This window comes from Archocentrus centrarchus, unplaced genomic scaffold, assembly GCF_007364275.1.
Source record: "Archocentrus centrarchus isolate MPI-CPG fArcCen1 unplaced genomic scaffold, fArcCen1 scaffold_27_ctg1, whole genome shotgun sequence".
NCBI lineage: Eukaryota > Metazoa > Chordata > Actinopteri > Cichliformes > Cichlidae > Archocentrus > Archocentrus centrarchus.
Window position 1 is genome coordinate 40001 of NW_022060257.1, and position 20355 is coordinate 60355.

A 20355-nucleotide genomic window follows, 5' to 3' on the forward strand; every position below is an offset into this window, starting at 1 on the left:
ATATATACACACACACACATACATACATACATACATACATATATATACACACACATACATACATACATATATATACACACACATACGACTAATGACTAGAGCAACAGTGATGAAGTATGTGCCAACTGACCTTGTGGATAACCTGAAGTGTTGTAGTCTGGAGGCACGATATGTGGTGTTGCCACTGAGGTGATACCATTGACAGAGGGGTAAAGAGTTGTGGCCCCTGTAGACCCACTGAATGCAAGCCCATTGGGTGTAGTAGCTGGTCCACTTGGATGCTGGTTCTGGGGAAAAAAGAGGCCTGGAGCATAGCTGAATGCATTGGGTGAGACCAGCTGCGACTGCCGCTTGTTTTGGAAGTCCTCACTCATCAGGGCCCCACCCTGTGCTCCTGGGTGGTACTCAGCTGGAGGAGCACTGGGGGAATTCTGGGAGGATGTCCTAAAATGAGTGGCAGGACGGGGAGCAGGATTTGGGTCAGGACGAGAGGGCAAGGTGGGTGTCAAGGCAGAAGAAGTTTCTGGTGATGAGGCAGAGGCTGGCGTATCCTCAGTGGAAGGAGCAGATACTTTTTTGGGAGGTTGCCGTTTTTTGTCTAGCGAGACATTCCCAATGTGGATAGGTAATGTTAGCATGACATCAGGAGACTTCAGACACACCTGGTTCATCAGCAGAAAAAAAGAATGTTGGTTAATGTTTCTGTAAATTTTATTGGATGCAAAACTTCTTTGTTAGCCAGTCACACGATTACATCACAAAAAAATTATGTATAATACTAGCCAACAATAACTGGAGATCAGGACAGTCATTAGGTCCCTGAATAAAATTTCCTCAGTTTGCATCTCTCTCTCTCACTAATATATATATATATATATATATATATATATTAGGGATGGCACGATACCACTTTTTTATCGCCGATACCGATATTTTACATTTGGCTATCGCCGATACCGATACAAATCCGATCTTTTTTGTATTATTTTTAAAAATTGTTTTTAAATGCCTGGATCAATTTTAGGTAAGTCAACAGTCTCTCACACAACAAAATCAAAATCTTTTAGTTGTCCCACATATAAGACTAAGGACCGGAGGGCAGAGATTTTCAGGCAGTGGCACCAAAGCTCTGGAACTGTTTACCACTCCATCTCCATTTAGCTGACAGCTGAAAACTTTTCTGTTTAACCAGACTTTCTGTTGACTTTATTTTTATTCTTTCTTTTAATATGGTAATGTTACATTTTAACATGGTGTTTTATGTTTTTTGGGTTTTTTTGGACATTGTGTTTTAATTATTGTACAGCACTTTGTGACTTTTTGTCTGTGTAAAGCACTATATAAATAAACTTTACTTACTTACAACAATCACTCTATCACCTGAATCCTGTTGCTCCTATGTGAGAAGGTGATGCATTGGCTTATGGTATGTTGCAAATTTCATTAGGGCTGCAACTATTGATTATTTTAGCAATCGAGTATTTTATTGATTATTCCATCGATTACCCAAGTAACTGGATAAGAAATACTTTTTTCGTATTAACAGTTCATCTGCATATTTTAACTTCCGTACTGCAGTTTTTCCCTGTGTGAAACAAACAGGGTGGATGGAGCAGCTACAAAGTTCTCTTTTCTTCAATTACTGATCAGGTGGTTGATGAAGGACCTCCAGCTGTTTCACAGTAAAGGTTTAATGGAGGTTACAGAGGGAAAAGCTTCATTTGGACACTAGAAAAACATTTAGTCCACTCCATCTGAGCTCACTGGCTCCGCCTCTTTGCTTGTGGAGACAGACTGCACGTAATGGGCTCGACACACGGGGAGCGACAAACGACAGCGACGAATGGGTCGCATCGCCACTGGGGTGAAACCGAACACACGGGACGCGATAGCGACGGCAGCTTTGCGAATCGCGCTCTTACGTCACTCGTCTCCAAGAAATGTGATTGGTTATGGAACTGGAGGGATTTAGACATTTTCAAAGCAGTCCGTGTCAGACACGGCAATAAAGATGAGGAGTCTGAAGATTTTATTGGAACTGACAGAAATCTTGCTGTTAAGTCTCCTCTACAAAAGAAAAAGACAACCTCACGTTCATCCTATATTAGCACAAAAGTCCTCTCTCTATCCGTCTGTTTAACGTTAGTCTTGCACCAACACGTTCTCATATGGCTGCCTTTTATGTTTAACTCGATAATCACTGCGTGAAGTGTCATAATATAGGAAAGTCAAACACAGCTAAAACGATGCTTTCCTTCCTGTTGAAAGTGGCTGCAGACTGCAGTGTGTAGCATACTCTTCGCTCATTGGTCAGTCAATGAAACTCTTGCTGATTGGTTTAGTGCCACGCGACAGCGACAAAAGTAGAACATTTTCCAACTTTGTTGTGTCGCGTCGCCTGGTCGCGTGTGCACGTCTACGTGTACGAGCTCGAAATTTCACATGCACGAACGTTGCCGGTCGCTTAGCTGGAGGAGGGCAAGCGATTGTCGCCTCATCGCACAAGCTCCATAGGAAATGAATAGAGAGCGAGCGACGTCGCTCCCCGTGTGTCGAGCCCCTAAATCAGCTGACTACTGCTGTTGCATCATCAGTGTTTATGTTGAAAAACTAGGGGCTGCGTGAGCGCAATCTTGTAATACTTTATATTCACAAGCATTCTCCTAAATACGTTTCTACTGCAGGTCTATATTTAGTCACTAATCGGGGATTAAAGTATAAAAAATATTTTGACGGAGAAGAGGTCCTTCCGGTACCGGACGGTCACCAGTGCTAATAGCTGCGCTCGCTAGCAGTATGTCTGGGAGCTGAATTAGAGAAAGAAATAACAGCTGATTCTCAGCACAGCGAGCACAACACACAAACACGCAGAGAGTGGTGGAGGCGTGGAAAAACATGTCAGCGATGATCCACTCAGTGTCAAAGGGAATCCGTCGCAGCGATGGAGAACTTCATAGAATCTGAGGGTTTTTTTTCTAACTCCTGATCCACTCCATTCCAGTAGGTGGCGGTAATGCAGCTCTAAGCTGGTTTGTTCAACCGCAGACCCACAAGAAGAAGAAGACGACCGAAAACTGCAATGCAGCTAATGTGGCTCGGATCGGATTGCATTTTTTATTTCTTTCCGATATCCGATCCAGTAATTTAGGCCAGTATCGGACCCGATACCGATACTGAATATCGGATCGGCGCATCCCTAAAATAAATAAATAAATAAATAAGTCTGACACATTTGAAAGAAATTTGAGAGGCTGCTAGCCAAGCAAAGAAATACTGCCTCCTCTTTCAGCTTGAATATTTACTGCATTCCATTTAACCTTGGAAGCCAGGTGTTGGACATTGGAGTAGAAGCAAGGCAGAGCCATTCACCTTTTTTTTGGTACTTAACACAAGAGCAGTACGTTTACGGACACAGCCTGGTCCTCTCTTTTGTGTATGACTTACTGAGTCACAAAAACAACAGTAGGAGTGCAGATTATTATTACTGCTACCGTTTAGGTGGTTGGGATTGGTCGGGCTTTTCCGACTGAGTTAGAAATCCAACATGAGGTGCATTCCAGTTGTAAATTCTGAGGGAATGCAGCACAAGAGTCCAATTTTGGGTTTTTTTTTCGTTTTTTTGGCACATGCACCTCAGACATCTTGGACAAAGACTCATCTATTGAAAATTTCTATGACTTGTTTTATGTGGAAATAGTACTCTATTCAAAATTGTTCTCAAAGATTGTCACAGCATTACTAAGGTTACTATGAATATAATGCTTGTTCAGTTGTGTAAAGCTTTCTTTTTAATTCACTTTTTTTTTTTTTTTTTAAGAGGTTTCTTCTCAATGCCCCTTGCCCTTTTTATGAGCCCAGTGATGGTCTTTACATGCTGAGGCTGCAGTGGAAGAAGAACAGAAAGTGAGAATTTGGTTCTTTAAGTACCAAATTTATAATATACAAGAACAGATTAAAGCATAATCCTCCTTATGTGTTTCATAAATGATTTTTAGTGATTATTTTTTTCTTTTATGAACATACACACATTGCAGTTGTCAACCTTTTGCAACTGCACTTTGACATTGTTGAAAAAGGTGACTTGGGTAATTATTCAGACAAAATAAACCACTGCTGAGTGTGTAACAGGGAACAAGTATGATCCTTACTTTGACATAATATTCGATCTTTATAAGCTCACAGCCAGCGAGGGAGGACTGAGGGAGAGGAGAAACAATGATCTGCTCCTTCCACTCCACCTCTTTGCCAGCCTTCACCACACCACCCTCCACCTCTGCTATTGTTCTCACATCATGGGTGGGCCTCTTCGTCTCATAGGTTACTCTCTGAAAAAACATGGCTATGAACATTAAGAAACTGGCCTCAGCATATGATAACTGCAGAATAAAGTATCTTCACAGGTAATGTAAATAAATACATGGAATTAAAGACTGGCTTTTACCAAAAGACAGGTGCTGTCATCTACAAACAGGATTGCAGGTTTTTCTATATCACATAAGAATAAAATACCGTATTTTTCGGGCTATAAGATATATATATATAGATATATATATATATGCATGCTTAAATATACTGGTGCACAGGATTTATTAAGGGCTTCTATATAAAATGAAAAAATGACGTGTTCTTACCCTTATTAATAAAGAATATATTGTAGCGTCTGTTAAGATGTTGAAGAAGATGGCGAGAGATTTCCAGCAAAAGTTGCCCTTTTATTAACAATTAAATGGTTGCTGCGTGCCGCAACCAAAACAAAACAGTAACGACGACGAGACTGACTTGGATAATGACGAGAGGGAACCCAGCATGCTTGATGCTGAAATCGAACAACTGTTCAGCTCAGACAGTTATTGTGAATGAGTTGAATAAAGTTCGACTTACCTGACGCTTTTGCCTCACTCTACATATGTTTTATCATGCGCCTTATAACCCGGTGTGCCTTATGTGTGAAAATAGACCCGTTCATTGATAGTGCGCCTTATGGTCCGAAAAATATGGTAGATAAATCTTGAACAATAATCTAGGGAAGAGAACACCAGATGAACTAGTCCTGCTAAATGCTAAATACCAGAGTGGATAGATAAGTAGCAGTAGTAGACTGAGAAACTGCTGTTCCTGTGGCCTTAGACTCAAGTTTCGTCTTCTGTTTTAGGAATGAGATATTAGATATAGAAAATATGTTTAAAATGTGTTTTACTAAAGCACGCCACCAAAAGTAGGAAATCTTTAATACCAGTAAATAATTTGGATTAGGGTTAGAATTAGAGTTGTAAAGTTTTAACCTGCATCAGGCTGGCTGCCATGTTGCCTGTGTTCTTCCCCGACTGGTTGTAGATGTTGGCAGTCACCTGAATGATCTGACCTGGTGTGTACCCCTTCATGTCTGTTTGAGCCCTCAAGACTATGGTCCCAGTTTTCATCAACATATAGGTGAACTGCTGGGTGACTGCAGATGAGCAGGTTCCCTGTACGGGCAATGGTGAAAGACAATATCTTTACAGACTTTGAATTAATTACGCTATAAGCCACTACCCAAAAAAAACCCCAAAAAACCCCACCCAACACTGTTCCTTGTCTAGGTATACAAAAATCAACAGTTTGTGGAATAACTGGAAAATAGAAAACCGAGGGTTAGGGTTGGTCCAACCCCCAAGCCAATAAATAATCTTGGTGGGTGTGTGTTTAAACTCTGAAGACTAACATCAGCCTGATGTTTAGGTCTAACATTCACAAACACACAGATATAATGTCTCACCCATATCTCTGGCAGTTTGTTCAAGTTTAGAAGGCTTAGCATGTAGAAAGCTTTCTCTGTGTTGTAGTTCTTGGTAAATCGTGGTGTGTCAATAAAAGCCCTCACTCTGTAAATAATTCGTCCATAGTTGCCTTCAAAAGATGTTGGAGCAGTGGCTGTGGGAACAAAGTAAAACATGTTATTTGTAGTTACACAGTATTATAAACTATAAAATTATTATAGAGTTACGCACAGAGCAGGAGCAGGCAATTCATTTTCCCAGAGGGGTCACATGAGAAACAGACTGTTGTGGAGGGCCCCACCAAGAAGCTGAACTCAGTTCAGTTCAATATTAATTTTCTCTCTTTACTGGTAAGAATAGATTAGGGAATGTTACAATTAGGCAATAAAAGTAAAATGTGAAATACGTATAGTAAAAATGCTATTTTTTAATTATTTTATCAGTATTTAATCAATGCTGAAATGCCATTTGAGTCACTCTGAACTGAGTCTTTTAATGAAGTTGTATAGTTCTTTTCCCCTGTATGGATAATAGTTGCAGTATAACCTTGGGGGGTTAAAATGTTATTTTGGGGAAAGGTCACCAAAAGTTTTAAGTAGTTTTCATTGGATTTGAGTGATGACACAATACATGCAGTTTTTATATCCCAGTTTTTTTTCCCCCAGAGTCTAAAGTTATAATTTGTCCAGAATCATCCTAAGATGGCTGCTGAGTTGTGACACCTGTTTCCAGAAGGACTATGGCATTATATCTCAAAGTATATCAAATTTCTTCTTTTCCATAACCTTCCAAATCCTGATGAAAACAAACCTAAGGATGGACCTGCCAGCACTGTAGGGGTGAAAGCATATGCATTTTAATGATTCATATCAGAGTCAGGGCAGTGATAAGACTGGCTTGACTGGTTTTGAGTTTCTGTATCCCTAGATACACTAGAGAGAAGGCTTTACCTGAAAAGAATGTTGTCCAGCAGATAAGTGCCTGAACAAAGACTAAACATTATTGCCAAGATAACAATGTATAGACAGGAATTAAGGTACTGTACTCCAAGTCACAATTTTAGCTCTAAATAAAAAAGTAAAAAAAAAATAAATAAAAAAAATTTCTTCAGATGTCTGCAGAGTGTAAATCTCATTATCAGTGATACTAAACTATTTTCTCATTGTTCAACTCTTGTCATTTTTATGTAAGGTTAAGAGTCCATTACAATTGATGGCATCATCGGGGACTTCTCTCACAGATTACATTGTTATGAGTGAGTGGAATAAACTGTACACTGCTAACATTACTGTGACCATTAAGGGGTAATGGAAGATGAAATTCTAGGGGAGAATCCCTGGTACACACCAATCTCTTTTTGATTAGAAACAAATATAGCATCCCAATTGTCTCATGATGGGTATACACTCTACAATTTTGGGTTGTCCAAGATGAAAGATTATGGCAAAGCATAACGGTGATCTCTTTGATTATAGGGGTCCCACATTGCAAAAATGTGCGGTTGTTGTAATTGTCTTCCCATCATTGATAGTCTTGGACAAAATTCTGACAGTGCCAAAAAGAGTGACCTCATCTTACAGTGTGACTGCTGCCTAGACCTATGTCAGCAAGCAACCAAAATGAAAATGACTACACTGATCAATACAACACTGAAAAATGAAGAAACCAAAACCTTGCTGAACAAAATGTAAAACCCCTAACAGATTGCAGCAGATAGCTGCCCCTCCCTGGAGGTCAAACTAAAAGCAGCCCAACAATCATGATTAATAACCCAGGAAAATGTACAGTGGGCCAGTTAAACTGATGGATATTTACAACAGAAATTATGGAAATAACATAAATTTACTTTCAACCTTTATTTCCTCAGTGTTTCTCCCATTAAGCAAACCTAGTCCTTTCAAAAACAGTATGACCTTCCGTAAACACAGCAACCACAAGGTGGGTTTATGCAGTATCTTTATTTTGTGTAAGCATGTGATTTTCTTTGAGTTTTCTAAATTGGTCTGATCCAAGAAGAAAGAGTAATTCTCATGAGTTTAGCTAGTCATTTTCCACGGACAGCATTATCAAAAGTGCAAACAAACTAAAGGGAAGTAAAGCAATGGATGCACAATATAGCTTGGCAATCTATGACATCACCAGATTCAAGAGCTTCATAGCCTAAAAAGTTAATATGTGAGCCTTGTCTAATAAATCAGATTTATGTTGGTCTATAACTTTGACGTGGGCAACTCCAGACTGGAAGAGAGTCCAGCCCCTCTCCAGGAGACTGGTTCCAGAGCCCAGGCCATGCATTGAGGTGAGCCTGACTATATCTTGCTGGTATCTCTAAACCTCACACACTAGCTCAGGCTCCTTACCCACCAGAGACGTGACATTCCATGTTCCAATAGCCAGTCTTTATAGCCAGGGATTGGTCCGCCAGTGCGTCTGCCCTTGGCCACCACCCAACACACAATGCACCCAACCCCTATGACGCCTGCTGCAAGTGGTGGGTCTACAGGAGGGTGGGCCCATGTTGTGGGCCCATGTTGTTTCTCTGGGCTGTGCCTGGCCAGCCACCCATGGCTAATGCCTGGCCACCAGACGCTGTTCCTCAAGCTCCCTTCCCAGGCCTGGCTCCAGGGTAGGGCCCCCGTTTTAACCCTATCCTAGGCAGGATAAACAGTTCCCATGTTGAAGTTTCCATAGGGGTCTTCTAAATCGCTCTTTGTCTGGCCACCTCACCCAGGACCAATTTGCCATGGGTGACTCTACCAGGGGGACAAGCCCCCAAACAACATAGCTCCTGGGATCACTGGGACACACAAACCCCACGACGACAAGGTGGCAATTCACGGAGAAGTGAATTCTTGTAAACCCCCCCGCCCCCAGCTTGCTGCCTGAGAGTCAGAGTTTTCACCAGTAGAAGAGAGGGTTGCATCCCTGTGCCTTTGGGCTGGGAAACAGATCCTGACTGTTTGCTCAGTTCAGAGTACCCACCCTTCTTGGAGTCACTGGGCTGGTGCTCAAGGGTGCTCCATCTGGAGTCATCCTGCTGGGAGAATTAAATGCTCATGTGGGCAGTGAAAGTGAGACCTGGAGGGGCGTGATTGGGAGGAATGGCCTGCCGGATCTGAACCCAAATGGTGTTTTGTTATTGGACTTCCATGCAAGCCACAGTTTGTCCAACTCTGTCCACTCCCGTTTTAGCACTCTTTTGGTCTCAACCAGCTCCTGAGAAACTAGATATGACATCACAGTTTTGGAAGACAGACCCAGCCACAGAAACATCTTCAAGGAGGTATGGTGTTCACTCTTGACTTTTAGCATGCACAGTGGTGAAATATAAGAGCTCTTGTTCTGAGAATTAAATCTTTAAAAAGAAAAATGCTTAAAGACTGAATTTTTCTTTGAATTTAATTTTGCACGAGTGACTGATTGGGAGCTTCAAATGTTAATCTCAAACTATCATATTAACATTTAGGGATAGGGATAAGAATTCTAGTCCCATGCTCACAACATGCTGTGAAATTCAAGGGGAAACACAATCAAATATCCCATTACTCCCTACCTACCTGGTATGAGAAACTTGAAAGGAAATGTGTGCGCTCCCTGTTTCAGGGTTCCTGTTTAGGACACAGAGAGCACAGATAACATCCATCATTGGAAACAGTAACAATTGGCTTGCTGTTTCCCAGCAAGGAAACTGATACGCTGCAAGGGAAAATGAGAGTCTGCATTTCACATAAACCAGCTCCAAAAGTGATATAATTAACAGACAAATGTACCACAGTTTATCGCAACAAACCACCTAACAAAGAAGTATTTTGTGGCCATTGAATCTAAAATGGGATGTTTGTATATTCTAATTCTTGTGGTTTGTAATTAGCATTTTGGCAGGGTACCTTTGTCTGCCACAGAGACTGTGGTATTGAAGTACTGCTCTTCTATCATCCATGCGGTGTCATTGACCTTATTGGTGATGCCACAGAAGCCATTGCAGTTCACTTTGATAGCTGCAGATAAGAAAATACAGAGATTTAACTAGACATTTCTCAGTAGCCACAGCAAGAAACATTTCATAATCAGTCATTTCCTCACTGGGTCTGTTAGTTGACATATTGGATGGTATACTGCTCCAGAAATATATAATATGTGCAACAGCATGTAATGGTTGGGTGGCTGTAGTTCAGGAGGTAGAGCAGGTCACATACGAATCAGAAGGTTGATGGCTCAATCCCTGGGTGCTCCAGTCTTTATGCCAAACTATCCTTGAGCTAGATACTAAACCTCTAGCTGCTCTCTGAACATGTGAATGTTAGTTAGAAAGTGCTAAGGTGTACCAAAAAGTACTTGTGTGAATGAATTGATGTGTCGTCATGTACAAAGTGCTTTGAGTCCCCAAGTAGAAAAGTGCTATATAAAAAGCAGTCTATTTACCATTTAGTGAACACCCTTTCAGAGAGCCATGAACTACTGCCACCAGGCTAATCATGCACAAAAAGTTAAGACAGTAACAAAGTGGGTGGGTTAATACTACTGCTTGAGGCGAAGGACAATAAATTCTTAACTGTCAAAAGTCATAGTAAATGCTTACTAGCTAAGTCAGCTTTGTACTGCTGAGTCATCGGTTAGTTTCAGGGTCACTGTAGGGAGTGGTCTTGGACAACAGTGAAAACTAATGTTTTCAATAGGCTAATACACTATCGTATGATCTCACATTTATTTCCAAAGTTTGTTGAAGTGACTCACCATTGAAAACTGTGTTGCTGTGAACAAATTGATATGGTAAAGCCACTGCACTTACACAGCATTTTGGAGAAGTGTGCTTGCATGCAGTGCTATGAGCTATTCTATGCTTTGCTAGCATCCAAGTAGCAAAACATCTGAAATAAGAGTTATATGGCAAACCTAATTAAAATAACTGAAGCAGCAGAAGAAAGTTTTGTTTTGTGGTCCAGGTGTACATTCTTATAATAATGGTATCATAAGATAAGCATGAATAGCACTTAAAATGTTTATAATATTAAAACCTTTAACTTCAGTCTAAAACTTTGAAAAGTTGTTTACAGGTCTTTTAATAAACTTGCTGTTGTGAACAGTGATATATGAAACTAAGAGATATTTATTTTAGTGTTGATATTTTCCCACTCTATTAGTAATTTAAACTGTAGCATGAAAGAGCTTGAGCTGACAGTCTGACCAGCTTTACCTGAAAAGGAATGTAAACAGACTGGAGGCCTTGCAGGCATTCAAAGCAACACTTCCAAACACAAAGAAGCAGGTCTCAGCAGATTGACAGACAAAGAGAGAACAAACTAATTATTCCCAATTGAAACTATATTAAAAATACCTGAAACCTCTGGGAAATCTGCATTTCATTCCACATGCACAGTAAGCCTTTGTTTCTGTCACAGACTTTGAAGTTCAAATAAAGGCAAAGACAACGTCAAAAAAATTTAAATGTATAAATCTTTCCTTTTTCCTCACAACAGTGGATTCAAATTGGTTCCCTTCATTTCCCTTACTGGCATAGTAGAACCTTTGCGATCTTAAACATCAAAACAAGGGCATTAAGACAGATGAGGTGTTCCTGTGACGTGCAGTGATACTCGCTTTTCCTGTTCCAAGTTCCTTTTTCCTATTTTTACCTTCTTTAGTTTCAGTCTGCACTCTTGATGATGGCCTTGATACAGTGAGCTATGTTTTCAACTGATTCAGATTTACTCTTTGACTATCCAACATTAGTAAATTAGCAAAAAGAAACAAAAAGCTGCCAAACCCTATTGTGTTGCATTCAGATGACTTGTTTTGTGACACTAGCAGTCCAAACCCCAAAATATTTAAATGAAAAAAATAAATAAATAAATAAATTTATAACCGACCAAACTAAAACACCGATTAACCTTTTTATTTTAAACATGTTTCTATGATATAGTGAAAAACAATCACAAGGATTTCATAAGCTTCAAAACCATAAACACACTCACACCTTTAGGCAATTTAGAATCACCAATTAGGCCAACCCCAGTTGTATATTTTTGAGTACAATATTTTTTTTTCTATTAAATAACTTTAAAAAACTTGCTGGCAAACTCAAAAAAAATGTTTTGAGTTTGTCAATTTAGTCATTTTAGACATTACCTGGGTCACAAAAAAGTTACATGTTACATGGTCGGATCAGGAAACTAGTGTTTTATTAATATTTTAAAAATATTTGATGTTTTCATTTTTTTTATTTAAGATATTGAATTGCAAATGCCTTCTCTAAATTGTCAAGTGATTTTGAATAGATTTCTTTTGATTCCTTTCTCTGGAAAGGTGCAAAAAATTAATATGGTTTCATATTGCCATCTCAATTTGGCATTGTGGCACGTATGGTGTGCAGCTATGTTACAGTATGTACCTATGGAATCCAGTTAGAGGAGTTAGGAGACTAGTTAGGAGACTACACCAAATCTTCGCTAAAGAAAAATAAGTGTGGTTTTAGCAGAAATTCAGTTATTCGTAAGTCTTCCACATGATTAGATCAAGTATATTTTGCTCCTTTTGCTGTTAGCCCTCTGGAGTCTAGGCCATTTTGATTTTACCATTATATTTCACCTTAAAACCTGTTTACCTTGCCTTGTTTGGTATTAAAAAAAAAATTCAACTTATTTTTTTCATTTTGACATGCTATATATACATTTTGACATACTGGACCTCAAAAATTGCAACAATATAAAATTTAAGTAGCTTTTTCACCCTTAACCATTTACTGTGACACACATCACAACTGCATGTGATACATGTAATGTTTAAGTGTGCCACAAGTTATGCAATTTCTGTAAAGTTGCAAACTTATGGCATAATTGTAAATAATATGTTTTCATGAAATAACCTGGTGTTTCACTGAATTACAAGGTTTTTGTTTTTGGTTTTTTTTTATTTGTTTTTTGTTTTTTTTTGTGGGGGGGGGGGGGGGGGGGGGGGGGGGGGGTTGTCATGGGGTGACTGTGACAAAGAAGGTAGAGCAGGTCATCTACTAATAGGAAGTCTGGTGGTTCGATTCCTGGCTGCTCCAGGCTGCAAGCCAAAGTATCTGTGGGCAAGATACTGAGCCCCAACTTGAAGTATGAATGTGTGTGAATGATAGACAGTAAAAGCACTAGGCTTATGTACGGATGGAAGAGCTTGTATAAATGGGTGAATGCAAGTATGCTGTATAAAGTGATTTGAGTGCTCAATCAGAGTAGAAAAGTGCAATCTAGAACTTGTCCACTTACCATTGCAAAATTGTAGTACACTTCAGTAGCTGTGAGCCAGTGAAACTGTTTTTTTTTTTTTTTTGAAGCACAGATAAAAACAATTTCCTTTGGACCTAAGAAATAACATTTTTTAGATTCACGACCATTTAGTCTGGAATAGGCCTTACTATCAGAAATAATAATTACAGGCTAGCACGAGTTTATCTTTGAATCAGCATATTCAGTTTGGGGCAAATTCATTATACAAAAATTTAATTGCGGATTATGGACAGTGTGAAATGACAGTGTCAAGTTCAATTTTAAAAACCAAGAAAAAAGCAAAGCACCTTCAATTTCTGCTTTCCCTTTAGTTTATCCCTATAGCGTATATTATTTAGACTAAATTTAAACTAGGCTTTACTATAAAAGAATGCTAAAAACTCCAAGTTTGGAAAGCTGAGAAGGAGATGACTCACGAGGAAGTTTGTTTTGAGAAATTGTGCCTTACACTGGGCATTACCTATGTTGAACACATAATTACAAACAAACTAGAATGTCTACAAAGCTCCAAAATAAATGCATTTTGTTGTAATTTAATGAAGGTCTAGTTTCATGTTTTGGCACGTTCTCCAAACTGTGAGAAAGCACAGTGAACGAGTGTTGCTAACAATTGCGAATTTCCCATTAGCCCTCATTTAAAAAAAAAAAAAAAAAAATCACTCGGTGTGTAGGACTACAAGAAAACTGCACCGCGGTAAACGACCAATGAGAGATCCCACTTAAGCCATTAGAACCACAGATGCAGAATACCGCAAGCTGTCTTTTCAACCTCTGAGTTATCTTAAAAGATGAGAACTTATTTCCAAAATGAAGTCACAGTGTAGGAATTACGACTCATGTAACCATGGCCAAATCACCTCACTTCCTTGTTTGGCGAGGTCGGTGTTTTCCCACCTGGTGAGCGCAGTTGGCTCTTACCTTTACATTGCAGCGGCTGGCCCAGTTTGACTGTGACGATTCCAGAGATGGACTCTCCCGGACTGTACATCACTTTGTTTTGCTCGAACGTGATCTCAAACTCCTGAAGCTTTCCCATTTTTTCCCCCGATTCACAGCGACACGAGACTACAAATCACCTGTGTGCACAAACGACAGCACCACTTCTGCACCGTCCCTTTTCTGTGACGTAACACGCTCCCGGACAAACGGTACGAGAAGGACTTTTTTTTTTTAAGGTGATAAATTTGTATTAATATCTAAGTTATAATCTCTTAGCATAAATTAAGTGAAAGTTTCTAAAGGTCCCCATAGTTCTTTGTTCAGTATCATGCGAACCCTGGTCCACACACACAAAATACCACTGTGGTTTTCTGACGTTAATAATACACGCAGTTATATGGCTAGTCCTTCTAGAAGAATATCTCGCCACTTGGTAGCCATTTCGAAATGACTCCAATCAATTATTTCTTACTTTGAATTGTGACAAACTGTTAACGTGTCCTGTCTCTCATCCTATGCAGCTGGGATAGATTCCAGCCCCTGTCTCTCAACCCTTGTTTGATAAGGGGTTAAAAATGAATGAACTGATGCCAATTTGAAACATTATCTAAATTAACTTTAACTAGTAGTGACTTCATGAATTTCTTCACAAATAAAATTTTATCCATTAGAGAAAAAATTATTCATAACCATGTCAAAGACTTATCTTCATGTTCGGCTGTTTTCAGCACTGCTGGTATTTGTTTAGACTCTTTCGCTCTAATTGATCTTTCGGAGTTAACTTCAATAGTTACTTCCTCCAAACCATCAACGTGTTTATTAGACCCCATTCCTACTATACTGCTCAAAGAAGTCCTTCCATTAATTGATGCTTCAATCTTGAATATGATCAATCTGTCTTTATTAGTTGGTTATGTACCACAGACTTTTAAGGTGGCAGTAATTAAATCGCTACTTAAAAAGCCATCACTTGACCCATCTGTCTTAGCTAATTATAGGCCAATCTGCAACTTTCCTTTTCTCTCAAAAATTCTTGAAAGAGTAGTTGTAAAACAGCTAACTGATCATCTGCAGAGGAACGGTTTATTTCAACAGTTTCAGTCAGGTTTCAGAATTTGCTGCTTATAAATTCAGATAAAACTGAAGTTCTTCTATTCAGCCCCATAAATCTTAGAAACATGGTGTCTAACCAGATACTTACTCTGGATGGCATTACTTTGGCCTCCAGTAACACTGTGGGAAATCTTGGAGTCATTTTTGACCAGGATATGTCCTTCAATACACATATTAAACTAATATGTAGGACTGCTTTTTTGCATTTGCGCAATATTTCTAAAATTAGAAACATCCTTTCTCAGAGTGATGCTGAAAGGCTAATTCATGCATTTATTACTTCTAGGCTGGACTATTGTAATTTATTATTATCAGGCTGTCCTAAAAGCTCCCTGAAAAGCCTTCAGGTGATCCAAAATGCTGCAGCTAGAGTACTGACAGGGACTAGAATGAGAGAGCAGATTTCTCCCATATTGGCTTCTCTTCATTGGCTTCCTGTTAAATCCAGAATTGAATTTAAAATCCTTCTCCTCACATACAAGGTCTTGAATAATCAGGCCCCATCTTATCTCAAAGACCTCATAGTACCGTATCACCCCAATAGAGCACTTCGCTCTCAGACTGCTGGCTTACTTGTGGTTCCTAGGATCCTTAAGAGTAGAATGGGAGGCAGTGCCTTCAGCTTTCAGGCCCCTCTTCTGTGGAACCAGCTCCCAGCTTGGATTCAGGAGACAGATACCTTCTCTATTTTTAAGATTAGGCTTAAAACTTTCCTTTTTGATAAAGCTTATAGTTAGGGCTGGATCAGGTGACCCTGAGCCATCCCTTACATATGCTGCGATAGGCTTAGGCTGCTGGGGGGGTTCCTATGATGCACTCAGTATTTCTTTTCATTCACCTCTTTTTCTCTGTTTATACTCCACTCTGCATTTAATCATTTGTTATTATTAATCTCTGTCTCTCTCCCCTCAGTCCCAACCGGTCACAGCAGATGACAGCAGGTTTCCTCCTGTTAAAAGGGAGTTTTTCCTTCCCACTGTTGCCAAGTGCTTGTTCATAGGGGGATGTTTTGACTGTTGGGTTTTCTCTGTAATTATTGTAAGTCTTTACCTTACAATATAAAGTGCCTTGAGGCGACTGTTCGTTGTGATTTGGCGTTATGTAAATAAAATTGAATTGAACTGAAATTGAACTGTGATGCTGCAGTAAAATACACTATATATTTTAGAGGCACTGACTAACAGTCTGACAGCTGTAGCTGGGCTGATTATAAAACTGTGATGTAATCACTGTCTCTGCTCTATTGACAATGACTATAAAAGCTCTCATGTTACATACAAAAAATAAACTAATGTCTAACTGGGATTTCAGTGCTTATAAAAACATAAATGTCTGCAAATTAAGTTGCTCCTATGATCGCTTTGACAGCGACTTTATGAATGAGGAAATGAATTGGAACATTAAACAGGTGCTTCAGGTGCAGCAGGAGGGGAGGGGTCAGAGAGACACTCAGTTTATTAGATAAAACATGCCAGTGAGATGGTTACCAGCTAGCAGGTTAGGTTCACAGAGTCTGGAGCCCCAGAAACTGACCCAGAGTTGAAGTTAATGCTCTTTCTGAAAGGGAAAACCTGAGTTTTCCTCATTTTAGGGTTAGCAAACCCAGAGTTGTTAGCTAAACCAGCTTCCTGAAATAGGGCCCCATTGCAGTAAAATGTAGAGGTTTACAAATGAAACTAAAGAGGCGTCACTTTTCATTGACATAAATAGGTGCATTAAACCTTGCCTTACCTTATTCTGGCTGTTGGGTCAACTTAATGTTTCACTGTGGGGTCCAGTGGGCCCAGCTGTTATGCTATTTCAAATATGAAGTTAGCACAGTTTGCTGCAGTTGTTGGTCTCACTCAGGGGCGGGCTTGGGTTGAAATTCAGCCCAGGAGCTTGCTTTGGAGAGGCCTTTTATACGATCGTTTTAACAAGTTTCCTTTCATCTAGCTTAGTTGCGTCCTAGTCTTACAGAGGCCTGTAAGACCGCGAGCGATTGTTGGCGAATGTGCTTGAGCTAGCTAACTCTCTTGTGTTGCCCCCAACCCTCAGAACTTAGAGGCCAGTGTGATTGCTGCTGCCCAAGGACCCAGTATAGCACATTAAGGAGCACAGGGGCCAGATTACTGCAGGTCGCTGCTGGGATTGCTAAAGCAGAGTGCCATGGCAGCCTCTCAACAACACATAGGGGTAAGCCATTTGTCTGCTGTTTATTCATTCTCAGTAAATGTACACACTCTCTTTAAAGTACATACCCATGACATTCATAGTAATGTGTATGTGGAGGATGCCCTCCTTAATTAAAAGTTAAAGAAAGAATTTTGGGTTTTTTTCCATTAAAAAGTTGTACTGAGTATTGCAATCATTCACAATGTGTATTGTTTTGGTATATTTAACAGTATCATATTCATCTATTATGTCAAACAAGAGCACAGATGTATATCTTCACATCATTAACATGCAGTATTTTGTTGCTTTTAGGCTCCTTTCCCTGGGAGACAGTTGATGCAGAGACTGCTCAGAAGGCTCCAGGAAGCTCTGCAACATCAGCCTTTGGATTTTGATTATTTACACTTTGTTTTGAGCCATGAAATGAGACTTATTCAGTCTTTTGCAGATGTGTTTGAACTGCCACAAGATGTTGTTCTTGCCTCATCTGATTTATTAAGACTTCTTCATTTGCAAGAACAGGAGAGAGCTCAAACTTCCACCAATATAGAGGTTCTTCACACTGTTACAGAACAATCAAAATTTATTTCTATAGACTGTCTTGAATACCTCATCAACATGCAGCTGTCCATCCCCAGTATAGCCGAGCTACTGGCTGTCAGCAAAAGAACAGTGTTTCGGCGGATGCGTGAGTTTGGACTGTCAGTGAAGAGATCATACAGTCGTCTCACAGATGAGGAGCTGGACAGCCTTGTTCATTCGGTTAAAATGAGGATGCCACAAATAGGCTATAGAATGATGAAGGGAGAACTGCAAGCAATGGGACACCGTACAGATGGGACCAGGTTTCAGCATCTATGCACAGGGTGGATGCTGCTGGGATTCTAGAGAGAATGACTCATTTAGGCTGTGTTGCTAGAAGAACACACTCTGTCAAAGGTCCCCACTCACTGTTCATGTGGATACAAACCACAAACTTATCAGGTAACCTTTGTGTATAGTGTATGTTTATGTGCTATAATTTGTGTGTTTCATTACAGAAAGACCAATTACTAAAAATTGTAACAAACAAAAAACTTGTTGCGACCCATTTCATATCTTTTTCTACTGTCAACATGATAAAATAAAGGTGCTGATGGCTAGCATTACAGCTCTATTGAAGGGGGCACAGTTAATGCAGTTTATTTTATTGTGCTTTGAGCACCACACATTGAATACCTTTATTATATATAGTGTAACTAAAAGGCATTCATACAGTGTCCATGGATACATTGATCTACAGGCAAGGGAAAATATGAATTTTATTTTGGGGTAAACTAGTTTTAAAAAGTTGATGAGCTTTCTGAAAAGCTTTTGCTTTTTTTCAGATATGGCATTGTTCTCTTTGCTGGGATTGACGGTTATTCACGAAAGGTAAACATTTTACATCTTTTCCCCCAAGTTTAGTATGCCTCATTCCATTACATTTACATATATATTTTAACCTGATCCCATTACTTTTGGCATATTTGACTATGTATGTTACTATGCTCTAGATAATGTACCTGGGTGCTGCTAATAATAACAAAGCATCAACTGCACTTGGCTTCTTCATGAACTCTGTTGAAAAGTTTGGCTTTCCATTACGGTGAGACAGCTTTCTATTTTTATTTATTGACTAAAAGGATTTCACTGTATCTCTATTTCTAATTTTATATTTCATCTCCCTTAGAGTTAGAGGAGACCAAGGAGTTGAAAATGTTGGTATTGCTCACTGTATGTTCACTGTTCGTGGCTGTGGAAAAGCAAGCTACATTTCAGGGAAAAGTGTGCATAATCAGAGGTTAGTGATTGAAATACTTGTAATTGTTTTCTATCAAAGATGGAGGAAATAATTAAATAGTCTTAAAATATATTAATATACACTATTCAAATTATTTTTTACTTGTAGAGTTGAGCGCTTGTGGCGTGATGTGTGGATGGCAGTAACAAGTACTTATTACGAGCTGCTTCACAGTCTTGAAGAGCATGATCTACTCAATCCCTCGGACAGCCTACACTTGTTCTGTGCCCAGTACGTCTTTGTGCCACGCCTTCAAATGGACCTTGACCTCTTCACAGATGGCTGGGATAACCATCCCCTGCGTACTGAACAAAACCTGACTCCTAATCAACTTTGGTCCATTGGACTTTTACAGAATCCTGTGCCAGCAGCAGAGAATCTAGAGGTAAATAAAAATCTAAAATGTACCAAGCTTTGTTCTCAGGCTCTGGAGTCAAAGATTCAAACATAGATGAACAAGTATTTGTATATACACCACTGCACATTCAGCATTGTGCATCTATAAATTATATACCATGAAACTGATTATCAGCTGTGCACTGCTTCATCAATGTATAATAATGTGACTGAAATGTTTTACAACAAAATGTGCATGTGCCTAATACAGGATTTGCATAATCATGGCATCTTGGACCCTGACAGTTTGGGAGGAGAGCCTGCTGTTGGAGTTGTTGTACCACACATCCAGTGCCCCCTGGAGCCACATGGTATGGCTGGACTTAGAGAAGCTGTTGATCCTCTGAGTCCCTCTCAGGACAATGGAAAAGACCTTTACCTGGCTGCACTTACCTATGCAACATTTCATTCATAAACTGAGCAGTATAACATAGATGCTGGCTATTAATGGTTTTTAAGGTTCAGTTAAAATTTTGAAGATTTAAAATGGATACTTCTTGCCTGGTCTTTTATAAATTAAAATGTCCATTATTAGAAAAAATGTTTTTCATTTTTAATGTTTTGCATAAATTCTGTCACTTATAATAAAGAGGGGATACCTTCTAGTTCTCTTAATATTGCATGTTTTCCAGTAACCAAATGTCATGTCACACAACTTCAAGCAATACTGATCGGTAAAACAAAAGTAAGTTTTAATTTTGGAATATTACTACAGGCACTAATGTAGTATGGCTATTGCTAAATTAAATAATGTTTAGTCCCCTTTATGATCACGTTAGGAAAGTAGTTATAATACATGTACTGATTAAAATGTCTGGAAAGAAAAATCAGCATTTTCTCTTTGGAAAGAAAAATCAAATGTGCATCACCATTTTTGAATTTGCTATTTAAATTTATTAAACAATAG

The 20355-nt window shown here is 39.3% G+C and overlaps 2 protein-coding genes and 1 long non-coding RNA gene across 6 annotated transcripts in view; 2 read left to right on the plus strand and 1 right to left on the minus strand.

The window, feature by feature from the left end:
- The window catches only part of arrdc1a (arrestin domain containing 1a), a 21482-nt gene extending 4408 nt beyond the window's left edge, over positions 1-17074 (minus strand). The window contains exons 1-7 of one of the 4 annotated variants that reach the window (XM_030723781.1): positions 16808-17074; positions 9644-9754; positions 9314-9364; positions 5756-5910; positions 5283-5465; positions 4149-4325; positions 131-662 (exon numbers count right to left, since the gene is read on the minus strand). In XM_030723781.1, coding sequence (XP_030579641.1) covers positions 131-662; positions 4149-4325; positions 5283-5465; positions 5756-5910; positions 9314-9364; positions 9644-9692 — 1147 coding nt within the window. In that variant the 5' untranslated portion in view covers positions 9693-9754; positions 16808-17074. Of the gene's footprint in view, positions 1-130; positions 663-4148; positions 4326-5282; positions 5466-5755; positions 5911-9313; positions 9365-9643; positions 9755-13942; positions 14117-16807 lie in introns of those variants that run through there. The other 3 variants (XM_030723779.1, XM_030723782.1, XM_030723780.1) reach the window with 3 other exon arrangements.
- Positions 14160-18637, plus strand: LOC115776190 (uncharacterized). Its single transcript, XR_004019424.1, has 5 exons — positions 14160-14172; positions 17114-17251; positions 17543-17782; positions 17869-18214; positions 18598-18637. It is a non-coding gene; the product is annotated as an uncharacterized LOC115776190 (long non-coding RNA).
- A 99-nt stretch (positions 18638-18736) lies between these two features.
- Positions 18737-20023, plus strand: LOC115776189 (uncharacterized). Its single transcript, XM_030723783.1, has 4 exons — positions 18737-18857; positions 18942-19052; positions 19161-19437; positions 19660-20023. Exons 1-4 carry the CDS (start codon positions 18769-18771, stop codon positions 19861-19863), a joined length of 681 nt encoding a protein of 226 aa, XP_030579643.1. The 5' UTR covers positions 18737-18768; the 3' UTR covers positions 19864-20023.
- Positions 20024-20355: the final 332 nt, after the last annotated feature.

Coding starts and splice junctions, on each gene's coding strand:
- LOC115776189 (XM_030723783.1), top strand. CDS start 18,769: ATGTACCTGGGTGCTGCTAATAATAACAAAGCATCAACTGCACTTGGC. Junction 19,053..19,160: donor AAAAGTGTGCATAATCAGAG/GTTAGTGATTGA, acceptor TTTTACTTGTAG/AGTTGAGCGCTTGTGGCGTG. Junction 19,438..19,659: donor CAGCAGCAGAGAATCTAGAG/GTAAATAAAAAT, acceptor TGCCTAATACAG/GATTTGCATAATCATGGCAT.